Consider the following 15305-nt stretch of genomic DNA (forward strand, 5'->3'; position numbering starts at 1 on the left):
TGCTTGTAACTGCCGATACAAAAGAAGAAAACTCTGTTACAGGAAAACGGTTACTTTTTCACGCTAATCAGTTTTAAATTCACTAGATCTATTTATTTTCCTGAAAAATGTATGATACCGTTTCATCCATTACTTCACCTCGAGTATGGTGCTACGTAACTTTTCTAGATCACGCTTCACCGTTCGTGATAGTCATCACCAATTTTAAATCTTCTTTGTTGAGTAAATTTAATCTTAGGCACTAGACAACCTGATAAAAGTTCTACTAAACCAAACAAATTCATTGTATTACTTTAAATAAATTTTGCAAACACGATTCATGCCACAACGGTAAATAATGATTATGCGAAATATTCCTGGTAATGGATCCCAGCTCGTACGTCAATTTATAGTGCCGGTTGATGGGCGTGTCGTTCGTATTCCTCCCGTGTAATGGAGTCGTTACTAGTGGAATTTAATTTAACAAAAAAACCTCGAGGCTTTTCTCCCCTCGGGTTTGGACAAGAATTTTCTTTTGTGTTCAGTGAACTTGGCATAATTTACCCACATAGGATCAGCTCGTGTGGCCTTTTAATTCTCAGAATATTTGCCAAAATTACAAGATAAAACAGGAGGGTCTAATAATGTGTTTTACTAAGAAAAACAAAAAGCCATCGACATTTCCCCATTATTATTTAAAAAAAATAAAAACAAAAAAAAAGGATGTCAAAGGAAATTCCCCGTGTAGCATATTCTTTCCGCTAAATAAATGTCAATTTTTTCTCTCTTTTCTCTGACAATAATAAATAACGAAACAATGGGATGTAGAAACCGCCCATGTGGAATGATGGGGGGGGGGGGGATTTCCACGTAGTGCGCCGACTCTTCCTGCGCGCGGCCCAGCGGAACAAGCGGAATGACATTTCGACATTGCACAAAACAGAAAATAGCCCAACATACGTATACCAACATTACTAATATTGCTTTACCCGGAAGCCTCAAATCCCCCCCTAAGGCTTTTTTATAGCACAATGCTTTTTTTTTTTAAGAATTTTTTCTTCCGTTCGTTTTTTATCAAATTTTGTTTTTTTCTATTCCGGATTCTAAAATAAAATCCATTTACTCAATTTTAATACTTGGCACGGCAATCAAACTACTAATAATATTTCTGTCTTTTATTGTCGTCTGCTTTTGTTATTTTCCGCCACTTAAATTCCGGTTTCCCAGTTGGAACATCCGCAAATGTGAAATGGCGATCTTTGATTAATGCCGATCCAGCATCCGGAAGCGAAGATTTCTTGATTTGGAAAAACAGCTGAGAAGCGGATGGAGAAGTGGCCAAAAGGGCGTCCAGTTTGCCGTTGATTTCGCTGACCTGATCGTCGACTTCTTGGATTCGTTCAACCAGGTTGTGATGCCACACGTAATCCAAAGCGAACAGAGCAATTTCACCGATTTCAGACACCCAGTGCGGGAACAAATGATAACTTTTCCAGTGTTTCAGGTAATGAAACACATTAGTGTCGGCTTTGTGTTCAATTTCTGTCGATCACAATTTTGGCGGTTAAATTTTTCAAAATTAACAAATGAATCAATTTCTTGTTAACTCACCTGTCTGATTTGAATTGTCGATTAAGGGTAGTCCGTTGACTCGCGGGACGACAGCACAGGTCACGAAAATAAGCGTCAAAAATTTGGCAATTGGCATAATGATGATGATGTTAACAAAATTTGTAGAACGACATACTTTTCTTTGAAGTTCAATTGAAAAGAAGCGATTCTTTTCGGTCGCCGGTTAACTTGGAAATGAGCTGGGACGGGTGTTTCACAGCTGATTATATCAACCACAAGGGCCGTCTCTCGTCCTGCTGTTGTTTCCACTGCTGCAGGCGATGACAAAAATTCAAACAAGAAAAAGGACAGATAAAATTGCGTCACTATCCGATAAAAACAAAAAGATTATTATTATTATTTTGTTTTGGTCACTCTTCTTTTGTGTAAACAGGAATATTTGATTGCGGAAAAGGTGGAAAACTGGAGACCCTTTAGAACACCTGAACGATGACCCAAAAGGGGAAATTCTTTTACGTGTAACGTTAGATCCATTCCATTCCGATAGAAATCCCACCGTATATCTGACAGCTGTTCAATGAAACATTAGACATGTTGATGAATTACACCTTAGATTACACGCAAAAGGTGAATAATTACAACCCAAATCATCGAGTGTCCTTCAAACAATTCCCTTACGGGCAGTGTTGATATCTTTCCCTTTTAAATAATTTCAGAATTAACCTCTCCAATATAACTTGTTCCGTGACTGATAAAGAAAGTCGTCTAAAGCTCGTGATGGATGACTCGAAAAGAGTTCCGTGCCCCGAGGGGGCGTAGTAGTAAGTCGGGCCATCAACTTTGATAAATGACAGGTAGTAGATCTAGTCCTCCATAGGCCTAATCTAAAAAGTAATAATAACGCCAGGCGAAGTTAAGTATGTCTCGAACAACTCCGGCCGTCATCCATCAACTCCAGGTGGTGGCTCCCACAATCCATCTCAGCCCCTCAATCCAAACAGTAGCCCATCTGTAATAAGGGGATGAAGAAAAGAGAGAAAGATTAGCGGGCGGGAAAATTCAAATTGAGGTTATACAAGATGTTTATTTGGATGTCGATATAAGAAGACAATAACGCGGACACTTGACACAAGAGGACGACGAACGACGATGGCAAAAAAAAAAACACAATTTCTTTAAAATTTCCCAAATTCTTCGACGGATGCGGCTGGAATTTATTTTGTGTGACATTTTTTTAAATTTTTTTTTAGCTTCTTTAAATTCTTTCGGGATATAATCGTCGTTATTCTCTGAATTACTTTTTTTCTTTCTTTTTTCGATAGTCATCGCTCAACAATATTAACAGCACTGAGGAACAAACAATCAATGGATGAATTCGCCAAGGTCCTAAAAAAATGATGAAAAGTTTTAGTTTTGCTTTTGACGAATTTGGGAGAGTAGGAAGAGGAGGGTTATTATGATGAAACAATTACTATCGTGAGTAGACGCAGGCGGAAGCATTGGTGGCCTTCTTTCTCAACTTGTCTCTTTTCTTTTTGGGGTATTCCGGATAATTGTTTTCAATTTTGGGACGAAATTTGTTTGTTTTGACAATCGGGTACGAAAAAATGTCGACAACAGCAAATGCAGTTAAAAGTGATAGGACGGTTACAAACGGGTAGGAGTTATTATTATTATTATTATTTAATATAGTAGTGGTGGACGAATAAATTTGTTTTTGAACAAAATTCGGAGGGGACAGCAGTAAAAATGGCAACGATATGACAATGCAAAAGAATTAATGTTGTTTTGGCATCAAAAATTGTTGTTGTTAAGAGTTCTAGTGTGTCGAAAGTTTCGTGAATGGAAACCTTGTCGATAGGAGGGGGCGGCGGTGTCTGTTTAAAAAAGGGCGGGGGAAAAACAAAAATCGAAGCCAATTCAAAATTGGCGGGCTAGGGGCGTGTCTTCCGGTCATTCAAAACAAGAATCTGAGCTTTTATATAAAAAAGGGATACACAGTATTGCTTCCTTAATCATTGTTTGCTTGTCAATTAACTATTTAAACAGGAAGGGACGTGTTTTACTAGATGGAAATGAAAACTGGCCAATCTCTTAAAGAAATAAAAACACAAAATCAACAAAAGGTGGAGGGAAAAACAAACGGAGATTGGCTCTACACAGGAAAAAGATCGAGGGGTGTACCACTTGGAGGCAAATCGATTTCTGCCGTTATCCATAAAATAACTTTTTTGTTGTCTCTTTTCACTTTGACGCTCTTATAAAGCGAGTGAATATATAATACCGTTTGATAGTGCGGGAGGACTTTTCTTTTGTCGTGTCGGGATTGGCATGTATGGCGGCTATTATGGAACGGATTTCGAGATAGGAAGGAAGGAAATTAAAATAAAAATTTCATTTCTGAAATTTTCTTTTTCTTAATTTTTTTTTTTTTAGTTTTGTGTTTTAGTTATTTAAAAAAATAATTAAAATTTGGCCTTGTTTTTCAACTCCTGGGCCGCTCTGAGAACGACAGGAGGGAATTTCCGCTCTTCCGGGTAGAGACCGACGCCCGGGACCGTGAAAATGGACACGTCTATTAAAATAATAATCAAAACAATTCAAAAGGTTGTTGAAATTATTTCAAAACAGAATAAGAAGGAGCCTGGATTCTTTGTTACCGTCAGACAGGTTAAATAGTTGCGAGGGCAGCTCCTGGAAGAATTTGTGCCGGACGGCCGTTTCGCCCGTCAGTCGGGTGCTGGGCTGCAATTGGAGCAGTTTCGAGGCCAAATTCTCGGCCTGGCTAATGTCGTAGAGACGAGGGAACGCGTGGCCCAGCCTCTGCGTCCGGTAAAAGTTCAAGCGCTGCGGCTTGTAGAGCGGCAGACGGGACACGCCCGGCCACGTCGATTCCGTCGGCGTCCCCAAAATCTGTTTGACCCACAAAAATTCATCAACAAAATCAATTAATACAAAATTGAGCAAAAATTTTACCTTGAAGATTCTTTCCAATTGATCGGCAGCGTCTTTGACGCCTGGAAATGCCGGACTGCCCGTCAGGAGCTCGACAAAGATGCAGCCAACGCCCCAGAGGTCCAGCGGCGAAGAGTATTGCGTTGAGCCGAGTAGGACTTCAGGCGGCCGGTACCAGAGGGTCACGACTTCGCTTGAGAAGGTGTGCGACGGAACCGATTGGGCGCGGGCCAGCCCGAAATCGGCCAATTTGAGTTCGCCGACTTCGCTGATGAGCAAATTCTGCGGCTTGAGATCCCGGTGGAGGATCTTGCGCCGGTGGACGTACGAGAGGCCACGCAGGAGCTGAAACAGGAACAAACGGACGTTGTGAGCCTGCAATCCGCCCGGATGCCTCTCCAGATACTGAGCCAAATCCGAATGCTGTCGAGAAAGAAAGAAAAATTAAAATGAAAATCGATTCAAACGGAATGACCAAATGACGAGACTTACGACGTATTCAAAGACGAACGTTAGCGACGTTTTCGTGTGCACAATGTCGTGCAGGGTGACGACGTTGGCGTGGCGCAGGTCACGAAGTAGAGAAGCTTCACGGATGGCCGTGAATGGAGCACCTTCTTCTTCCTGCAAACGAATTTCCTTCAGCGCCACCACTTGCTGAGTCAAACTACAAAATTAAAAGAAACAAATTGGTCAGAAATGTCGACAACATTTTCGAGTAATTCGATTCAAAGTTTTTACTTGCTGAATCCTCGGTAGACGGTGGCGTAAGAGCCTTCGCCTAGCTGCTCCAGTCGTAGGTAATTCTCGATTTTGCCAAACGGACTGGTTCCCTATTAAGGCGGGAAAGTTTGAAACATATAAAAAGCAGAAAAAGGAAAGGATTACAATAAAATGATGAATTGAATACATACCCCGAAGGCTGAGTATCTTTTGGAGCGACGAATAGACTCGGAGGGTTTCAAATTGATGGCGGATGCGCTGGGTAGGACGACACTGGCTCCGGCCAGGTGAGGGTCGATGGGCTGGTGTCGGTAAACCTCCGATTTGGGACGCTGTTTCAGGTGGGACGAGGACGATTTCTTACTACGTCTCAGCACCACTTGTTCACCTCCAACCGTAGCAATTCGGCTGCTGGTATCTTGAGCACACGCATCGTCACTTCCCAAACCGGAATCGGCACCACCAGAACCCTGTCGTCATTAAAACCAAAATAATAAAATAAGAAGTAGAAGAGGGAATAACAATATTTGCAGATTCTACCTTCAATTTTTCGAATTCTGGATCCCGGCTGGCGCTGAGCAAATCTCCGTCACTTAGTCGTAGCCTCTCCCATCGGAGGTCTGGCTCACCTTGGCCACCAGATGCATCACCATTCTCCTGCAGCGAGTCCCTGGTTTCACTGTCCAGCTTGTCCAGATACTCGTCAGAGAATCCTGCTTTGCCCCTCATGCTGAGTCCGTTGTGGTCCTTGCGGTAGCCCATGTGAGAGAGTCTGGTCTGAGATCTTGTTCGGCTGATGGACCAGTCTTCTTTGGCCAGAGCTGTCGAGAGAGAGAGAGATAAGAAATTAAAAGAGGCAACGGGGGAAAAGGTAATGCAAACACTTACAGGCCAGCCTGCCCAAGCTGTCACTGAGTCGTTTCCTCAGCCTGGCCACCTTGCTGAGCTTGTTCTTGGTTTCCGACATGGCGAACTGGAATGAGGAAACTCTTGGGTATTAGGCGGATCACTGACCGAGCACCTGCATTTCTCCTATGAGCAACTGATGGTGACGTAGAGATTGGCCAACACTTGAGATATGGTGGTCATTGCTAAGGTTGCACTCCCCTTTTCGTCGCGAATATCCCACACGAGCCGATAGCACAAAGGAGCTCAGACGACAAAAATTGGGCGGTTGCGAGTCGTGATCGAGTGGGCAGTAGTAGGATGTGGGAGGGGGCCGCGATCGAATCTAAACTTGGAAGCCAAATCAAGGCCCCGATAAGATAACAGAGCGCGGGCTCCGTACGAACGCGCAAGTCCCTCACAAATCGCCACCGATTTCTCGTTACCTTCTGCTCACTTTCTCACGCAGACTGGTGCAACTTTAACGAGTGGTATCTGTCAAAATCGGACGACAGTGTGTGTGTGTGCTAAGCAGCCATGTTTCTAGTATTGTGTGTGTGTATAATGCCGTGAGCCTCTCTCTGATGTGTGTGTACAGCAGAAAGAAAAAAGAGAGGGGGAGTGTTTTAAAGCACAGCGTTGTCACGTTTGGCAAATGATCATCTGTCAAATCGATCCGTTAGAGAAAAGAACAACAAACGAAAACTGGCTTTACAACAGGAGAGATAACCTACTACTCTACATTAGATGTATTTTCCCTTTTTTTTTTAATTTTACCTCGTGAAATCTTGACCAAACGAGTTACTATTTACATAAATTTAATGTCGCCCCCGAGGCGAATGCACGAAATGAAATCTTTTTCCCAACTATTCCAGAAATGTTTTGTGAGTCACACAACTGGTTCTTTTCGGGAGTTTCACCTTGAAAAAAAATACACAAAAAATAATAATACACTAGCCGAGTTTTTGTGTATAGTCGTGCTTTATTATTCATCGATTGTGTTTTCTAATACAATAGAAACGCTATGAATAATAGATCAAAAGGTATATACATAAAATACACGAAACTTTCTATGAGCTGCGCTATATAGTATAGAGATATGCTCATTAACTTTTCCCATGGCCGATACATTTCAAGTAGATTGTGTCCTGGATAAACACTGGTGCCAGCCAGGCTGGGAATCAAAGGTTTTCTGTCGCCTTTTGTGATGGGCGACTCACCTTTTGCTTGTACACACACACACGACTATCGCTCAAAGGGTGTGGCTGGCTCTGGTCGTGTGTGTCAGTCGTGAGTGAGTGATATTTCCCCCCCCCCCTCTTTTTCCATTCCATAATAGACGACACACCTCCCTGGAGCCCATCATCCCGCAAATGCTCTATAACGTATATAAATAAATCAAACTTTATGGTTGTATAGCAGACTACTATTGATGGTTCGCTAGGCGCGGGTGGGATTGAAACTTTTCTTATTCGACCAAAGTAGAGAGATGAGAAATGCATAAATAATCCACCCGCAGCTTTTTAGTCACGCCGTCGTTATATTCCTTTTGTTAAGTCCCGGTCATATTCATATTTCCTCATTAAAGAAAAGTCTTAACGTGTGACGTGTTTATATTACAATGACTTTGCTGTTGGGAGAAGATTAGAGTCACGCTCCTTTTGGGAAAAAACCGTCAAACTTAAATGGAAATTCTGCCGATTCATTTCCGATTGACTTTCAAATGTCGAAAATTTGGGTCGAATTGGAAAATGAACGGCCATTTTGATGACGTGTCAAGGCTGTAAGAATGTGTACCTTATGACACTATCGACAGGAAATGATTTTAAAATTCGCAAGGCTATTAATTGAATTCAAATCAAAAGTTGGCGCGGGGTTTTCCGTACGTGTGAAATGACCAGCCAAACGCTCGGCTGTCGATCGATATGATCTTTTCATTGTTGTTGTTGCGTATAAATAGGGACAAGTGGACGAACGAGTCCATCAAATCGCATCAGTCCGTCTGAGATCGGTCCTCTGTCGTATTAGATTCACACGGTTAAGTTTTCTGTTATTTATTTAGCGCCGACGCCATGAAGAATAAGCAGCAGTCCATCATCTTGGCAGCACTGATCCTATCGATCGCCATCTGCTGGCTTCCGTCCGTAGCCAACGGTAACTATCACATTACTTTAATTGTTATTGCGTAAAACCCTTTTTTTTTTGTTTTCTATTTTATTCTTGACATTTCGTTTTATTGATTTCGCTTTTATTTTTCGGACATGATCGACCTCTCTCTCCGGGGGTTGCGTACATGTATAGGAATGCCGATTCTATCGGGTGAAGTGGACGGCCGTGATGGTCATCGATCTGACGCCAGTGGCGATCGATTAAGACGTCAAATGGATTACTCGGAAGACGAAACGGTCGTTGTCGATGCTCCGGCGGATGCCTACGTCGGCAGTAACGACGAACAACCAGCTGATGGCAATTTAACTTTGAGATTCGGATACGGCGGATACCAGCAGCCAGGCCCGCAGCAGTACAACCCATACGGTATAGAATATCATACGCTATTATTATGCAATAGGCGTTTTGAATAAATTTGAAAACGCGCCAAAGTGATTGAAATTCAAAGCAGTTATACCATTGAAGATGTAGAATTCAAATGTTTTGTGGTAGGATGGAATTCCTATGGGGGCGGACAGCAGCCGTATGCCGGCTATCAACCACCTCAGCCTGTCCCGAATTATTACAATAATTACCCCGGAGGCTATCCTGCCGCTCCTTACGGCCCGTACAACTACAATTATCCACCGGACTACAGCAACAGTAGCAACAGCACCACGACTATGAATCCGTTTTACAATAATTACGGTTACAATTATTATTACCCGATGATGAACACGACGACGACGACGACTACAACGACAACGACGACGACGGCCAGACCGACTACCACCACAACGAGACCTTATGGCAATTATTACGTCTTCAATTTCCGAGATGGCTCCAATCAAACGGACATTGACGACGGCGCTTATAACGGTGGTGCTGCAGGACAAGACGACGAATTCCAATTCGGCAACCGCTAAAAGTTAATAAAGGGTTGTATTCTACATGGAAAATTCCACTTCACTTCGAGTTTTTATTTATGGTATTTGAATTTATTTTCTATATTCTGTAGCTTATACTAGTAACGCATTGAGAAATACAATACAATATAATTGCCACATTTGATTTTTTAAAAAGCCATAAAAAAATATCACAATTAAATGATAAGGTAGGGGGGGGGGCCTAGCCTATACCCGCCTATACCTAGGCCATATGCGTTGCCATTTTACGAAAGTCACATTTAAAATTCCTGTTTTCCGCAAAATTTTCATTTTTCATTTATTTTCAGTTATGGCCACCACGTTATAATTAACCTTGACCATTTAAGTGTAATTTTGCCTTTGCGGAAAACAGGAATAAAAAAATATGACTTTCGTAAAATGGCAACGCATGTGGCCTAGGTATAGGCAGCCGAGGGTGGGTGGCTCGAACAAAATTGACACAAAGGGTGAATTATCTGTGCTCCGTAGCCGATACTGAAATAGGCTATGCTTTGGTACTGTTGTGTTCGTTGTACTGGTGTGTGTCTTCTGCTTAATAAGATTGAAAGGAAACAAACCGAAAGCAAACGACATTCTAACTAGGGGGGGGGGGGGGGGTTTAAGACCCCCCTTTAACAAAAGCCGACCACTTCCCCACCTAAAAAATAACCCTTCTCGAAACCCTCAACTGCCCCCACCCCTAAAAATTAAACCCTTCCCGAAATCCAAACTGCAAAAAAAAAACGATAAACGAGGTTTAATTGCCAGCGCTTAACATCCGCTGAACGGATCGGGATTATTTTCACATCAAATTGTTCGTCTAAACAACTATGATGAAGCAACTTGGAGAAAGGTGCGTCCATATTCAGGTAGAGGGCACCACTTGCGATGGTATCTCTAAGTAAACGCTTTTTCAGAGGGGGCCACTTGGGGTGGTTACCTTTATGTAAGAAAGTTTTTTTTTTTTTGTTTTTATAAGGAAAAAGAGAAAAAGGGTTTTAAATAACTAGGTGTATTTAGCAGCTTGGGCTGTCATTCCTTGAATACACTACTAATTACAAATACTTAACTCCTCTCGTATTTGTGGCTTTTTCTTCCTTTGATAGAGGCTCTTTCTCTTTCCAGGATGGGTTGATGTGGCCTGTAATGGGACTGGCGTGATTTTTTCTCCTCGTCTTCCGACTCAGATGACGATGGCCATGAATCAGACCAGCAAAGCTGAAGCTCCTCCTCTTGGCTTGAATTGTTCGGGTGGATCTTTGGAGCCGCTGCTCCAGCTGGCTCCCACTCCTCTTCAATATCGTTGGTGGGCTCTGTTTGCTGTGTTTTTGGAGCCGCTGGTCTGGTAGGCTCCTCCTTCTCTTCCTTGCTGTGGTTGCTCTGCTCCTTCTGCTGTTCTTCCGATGGATGTGGTACCGGCGCTGGCACTGGCGCTGGAGGATCGGCTGGCCTATATCGAATGTCTCCGTAATAGCGTGGACGCAGGGACTCTTGCAGCTCCTCCAAGGACACGTGATGCTGTACTACCGGTAGGAAGTTTTCCAGTGGAGTGAGGCGGCGAAAGATTCTCGGGTCCTCCAGCAAAGGATAACCTCTTTCGGATCCTTCACGCAGATGTTGGCGCTGTAACGCTTCCCGGTTTGGGGCGAATTGCGGCACAACCTGGTCTGTAATCAAAGACCTTCTCAAAATTTCTTCCCTCCTACCGGCCGGAGTATTGTGATAAGCCCTTGGCTGCTGCGGTCCTACCCAAGGGGGCAACAGACCCTCACGACGCAGCTGCGCCCTCCGAATTCTCTGATTCTTCTTGCCTATTTTCGCAGGAGGTTGGAGTTCCTCTCGGATCTCCTCTAGTTTCTTTACGAAATAAAATAAGATATTAATTAGTTCGTGTTAATGTATTGAGAAGCAAGAGTAGGAGAAAGAGAGAGAGGCAGTAACTGCAAAAAAAATTGCGTTAAAGAATGGTCAACTGAGAGAGAGAGCGAGTAAAAAAAAATGGACGAAAAATTGACTTGGAGAAGGAGAACAAGATTCCAAAATGTCCTAATTGTTACTACAGAAAGAGAGAAGAGGGCCTAGGGCTCACACGAGGCTGAAACGTGGCAAAAAATGGCGACCACTGTGGATTTTTCCTCAAAGAAGGTTCCTGTTTTCAAATTTTGAAAGAACCGGATAGGATATAATACAAAAGAAAACTGGCGAGAGGTCTTTAAGCAATTAGGCCCCTAACAGCCAAGATAACGTGTACATAATGGTCAGTCAGATCAATTTCAAATAATAAAGTTAGGAGAGAGGAAAAACAAATTCTGAGTTTGCAAAATTTAAAAATAACATGGTAAAATAACTTAAAGGTTTCGAAGGCCCATGTTATGTACATTTAGGATTCTGGCTTTTCAACTTACTCTTAATTTTACAGGAAAGATGATTCTTCCCAATTGCTTCTTAACCACTCGCCTATTGCTTACACACTGAATTATTTACAGAAGATTGGGGGACAAAAATGGCGCAGATAATAAGGTGGAGAACAATTGAATGTGTGGGGGGCCAGATATCGGGGGCCGGGGCCCCTAAGGCAATAATCATGGAGATGCGACTGGTGAACGAATCCGTCGCTCGGATCGCGTCGTCGTCGGCTGCCGGGGCAGCCGGGCTGTGGGGAAAAATTTCCCAACATCCAAAACTTTTTGCTTTTTCTACATATTTTTAGATGTGATAAATTTTTTCGCAGTTGTAGTTCACTTAATCACTAATACTTATTTCATTGTGCTAATTCTAGAGTCATCCGCTTATTCCGGTATTCACAATTTTAAAAGGGTTGCAGAAACCCTTTTCTTATCCCTTCACATCTGGAATCCATAATGGCTGCCGTTTGACCAATAAAAACGGAGGAAACGGGGAAAGGAGGATGGGCAACCAAAGGAGAAAGGAAAGGAATGTAGGCCCTAAACAAAAACTTTTAAATAAAGTTTAATATATTAAACCGTATAATAATTTTTTAAAATAACCATATTCTATAAACCATATTATAATCTTGAATATATTAACCCACTAGCATGGTATAGGAATTGTTTTACTCCTACACCCTATACCATGCCAAGCTGTCCAGTTCCCACTAGTTTTGCCATGGCATGGTGTGGCTCAAAGCCTCAAAGAAATACTGCAGAAATAAGCTTGAATAATTAATTGATTTTCTTTCTTTACATGGCACGCCTTTATTAGACCAAAGCCGACTCTTTAGTTTTGTGTAAGTGAGGAGTTCATTTGCGAATCACAGCAGATATGGCAGTGGTTATGCTTATAGCACATTAGATGATAGTTCAAGAAACATTTTTATCATTTTGTTGTTAACAAAGGCTTGTAATGAGTTATTTAATAGAGTAAAAAAATGTAAATTTAAATTGTTTTAATTTCTTTTTTATAGGTTTGTGAAAACTACTGTTTACACTGTTTACACCTGTTGAAAATGTGTTCCTATACCAGATTAGGTGAGAAGGTAGTTATGTAGAACTCAAGGATTGGTGTTAAATCATGTTTAAAAATATATTTATATCTGTTTAGATGTCCAGCATGTTTTGTTTCTATAGTTCAGGCTGGCAACGATTATATTCAATTGGATCCCATCAGCATTCTGGTACCTCAAGCACAAGAAGTCATCCTTAACTAACCTTCTTCACCAACTCTAGTATTGATTTAATTATTTTAAATGATAGGAAAATTCAAGATTTCATTCTGTCAAACAAACCTAGATGACCATCTGAAGAGCTATTGTGAAATCTAAAACGGTATTGAATAGGCTGAACGTTTTCAAGGTACTGATTTTCCTTTCTTTTTGTGTTGCTTATTTGTATTCTAACAATTACTTTCCAAATTAGGACAGTGGAGAATGTATCATGCTTGGAGTGGAGCAACCACACCTCCTAATTGTTTTTGGTGATAAAGAGGTGGCCACAGCATTTGACAGCAGAGCGACCAGGAATCAAAAGTGGCAGCTTCATCTCTTCTTCCCCCTTTCTTGAGTTTCCTCTCTTGTCCTCGTGTACATTCATGTGTGTGTGAATGTATTCACGAGGGCGTCCTTCCCCTTTTCCCTCACCTGCCTCTGTGGATGGAGCTTGGAACACCGGAGACGCTCGGCGTTATTACTCAGGCTTCAAGGTAGGACAGAGTTTACATTGCAACCTTTTTGCTCGTCTGTTTTCATAGTAATTCGTTGAATCTTGCTTTAAGCGAAGCTCCTGTTGACGTGAAAAGAACTGTCCGACCATATTTGGTTGCCGTTTACCGAATTGGTGGTCGATTGAAGGCTAAGTAATTCGTTTTATCATCTTTTAGCGGCGTTTGGAAGGCGTTCTTATAACGAAATAGTTTTGACGTATTCTGGATATATGACATGTCTATGGAGGAACGTCGTGCGAAGTGCGTCAGCCTCGTAAACTTACACAAATAATTCTCAATCGGTTCCACTGATCTGCATACAAGTTTTTAAGATCCTAAAAAGAATCTCAGCCGTGGCCAGTGAGGTAATAGAAGCAGGAAGCATTCTACTCTTTCGCTAGAAAAATTTTGAGTCGTTCGTTTTGACTGGCGCATTTTATTTTTACCTTCTATCTTATTTTGAGTCGCCTTCATGTCCTTTTGCTTGTTTTCTGTCCAGCGTCTGTCCTGTCAGACTACGAATACTTTGCGATTCATCTGTTGATTTGTCTGGATTCAGCCAGATTTGTATCTCCCATCCGGATATTTCAACCTGGGGCTCACTGTGAGATAGTTGAAGATATTGTCATGCTGTTCTGCAGCCCCCCCCCCTCCATGAATCACGATTATTACCGAGAATAGTCGTTTGCCACTCTTGTTTATCATTAATCAAAGACTTCGTGCTTGTTTCTGAGTTTCAGCTTTTATCATTAACGTCTCCTTTTTAAATTAAGCTTCTTAAAATTTCAGACAAGATTCTCACATTTACCTTTTGTCGTTGCTAAACTACGTAATTGATTTATCTCATCGGATAACCAAGATATTGAATTCAACTGTAGCCGACTTGTCATAAGGACGTATAGCTCAACTTCAGCTTCGTTAAAAAAATTTTGAATAGATTCTCTTGCATTTAATGGTCACTGATACTAATCCGATTGATTCGTCTAAAATTCTTTCCAAAATTTTGAATTGATCTTAACCTGTTGTTGCGTGAAGCGAGGGTATAGCTCAGTGGAAGAGCATCCGACTGCAGATCGGAATGTCCTCGATTCAAATCCAGGTGCCCCCTGTAATTGAAGTGATTAAAATCCTATGCGTAACGAATAGAAAGTAATGGTTGATTATAGGTGATCATAATATTGTAATAAGTTAAGCTTCCAATTAGCAATATATCAGCAAACGTCATTCTAGTCAAAATGTAAAGGAGAACGTCCGCACAGCAGCGGAAAACTACTTATTTTGGCCTTTTTAAGTAGTTTTTGCCTAATAAATCGATAAGTAGTCTGAAAAAGACCAAAATAAGTAGTTTTATCATACTTAATTGTTTGAATCTCCTACTTATTATTTTTATGATACTTATTCTTGTGAAAAATAATTAGTATACATAAATTTAAGTAGTTTTACAATTAAGTAGTTTAAAGATTCCTACTTATTTTACATTTTCATACTTATTATTCTAAAATTTAAGTTATTTACAACATTAAGTAGTTTTTTTAACTACTTAAAAACTAAAATTTTATATTTTGTTTCCTAACTTAAATTAGGAATAAATTTCGATCTAACAACTGGTAAAGCTACTCGTTCACTGATAAAAATCATTTCGAAAATCAGACACATTAGTGATTGCGACTCCAAAATGAATTAAATAATGTAAAAGCGATTAAATATCATCGTTAAAAATGAATAAGAGGAACGAGGGTGTCATTTTTATGCATAATATCCATTTCCCAACTTTGGAAAAATTTTCAACTTCGAAAAAATGTCTAAGTCCCAACGTTAAAAATATCATCACAAAGGAAGAAATTCAATGAATACCATAACTAGAATGGTCCATCGGAAGAAGCACCGACTGGAATGCGGGAGATCCGAGTTCAATACCTGACTGCTACCAACCTTTTTTTTAGTTTTAGTGGCATTTAT

General features: G+C 41.1%; 3 protein-coding genes across 4 annotated transcripts; 1 reads left to right on the plus strand and 2 right to left on the minus strand.

Moving 5' to 3' along the window:
- Positions 1-254: 254 nt before the first annotated feature.
- LOC124338348 lies at positions 255-2479 on the minus strand. Its single transcript, XM_046792494.1, has 2 exons — positions 1591-2479; positions 255-1521 (listed from the first exon to the last, which is right to left on the minus strand). Exons 1-2 carry the CDS (start codon positions 1685-1687, stop codon positions 1136-1138), a joined length of 483 nt encoding a protein of 160 aa, XP_046648450.1. The 5' UTR covers positions 1688-2479; the 3' UTR covers positions 255-1135.
- Positions 2480-2615: 136 nt separating this feature from the next.
- LOC124338234 (cyclin-dependent kinase 14-like) lies at positions 2616-6707 on the minus strand. Of its 2 annotated transcripts, XR_006917700.1 has the most exons (9): positions 6118-6707; positions 5770-6050; positions 5421-5699; positions 5248-5339; positions 4999-5173; positions 4528-4929; positions 4212-4464; positions 3024-4126; positions 2616-2937 (listed from the first exon to the last, which is right to left on the minus strand). XR_006917700.1 is itself a non-coding variant. In XM_046792324.1 (8 exons), exons 1-8 carry the CDS (start codon positions 6194-6196, stop codon positions 4017-4019), a joined length of 1671 nt encoding a protein of 556 aa, XP_046648280.1. In that variant the 5' UTR covers positions 6197-6707; the 3' UTR covers positions 2616-4016. The 2 variants fall into 2 exon arrangements, 1 of the variants encoding a protein (XP_046648280.1); XM_046792324.1 differs by having other exon boundaries at positions 2616-4126.
- A 1232-nt stretch (positions 6708-7939) lies between these two features.
- On the plus strand, positions 7940-9333 carry LOC124338327. The gene is made up of 3 exons (XM_046792467.1): positions 7940-8268; positions 8416-8649; positions 8776-9333. Exons 1-3 carry the CDS (start codon positions 8187-8189, stop codon positions 9186-9188), a joined length of 729 nt encoding a protein of 242 aa, XP_046648423.1. The 5' UTR covers positions 7940-8186; the 3' UTR covers positions 9189-9333.
- The last annotated feature ends 5972 nt before the right edge of the window (positions 9334-15305 follow it).

The sequence above is a fragment of the Daphnia pulicaria genome, chromosome 4, assembly GCF_021234035.1.
Source record: "Daphnia pulicaria isolate SC F1-1A chromosome 4, SC_F0-13Bv2, whole genome shotgun sequence".
NCBI lineage: Eukaryota > Metazoa > Arthropoda > Branchiopoda > Diplostraca > Daphniidae > Daphnia > Daphnia pulicaria.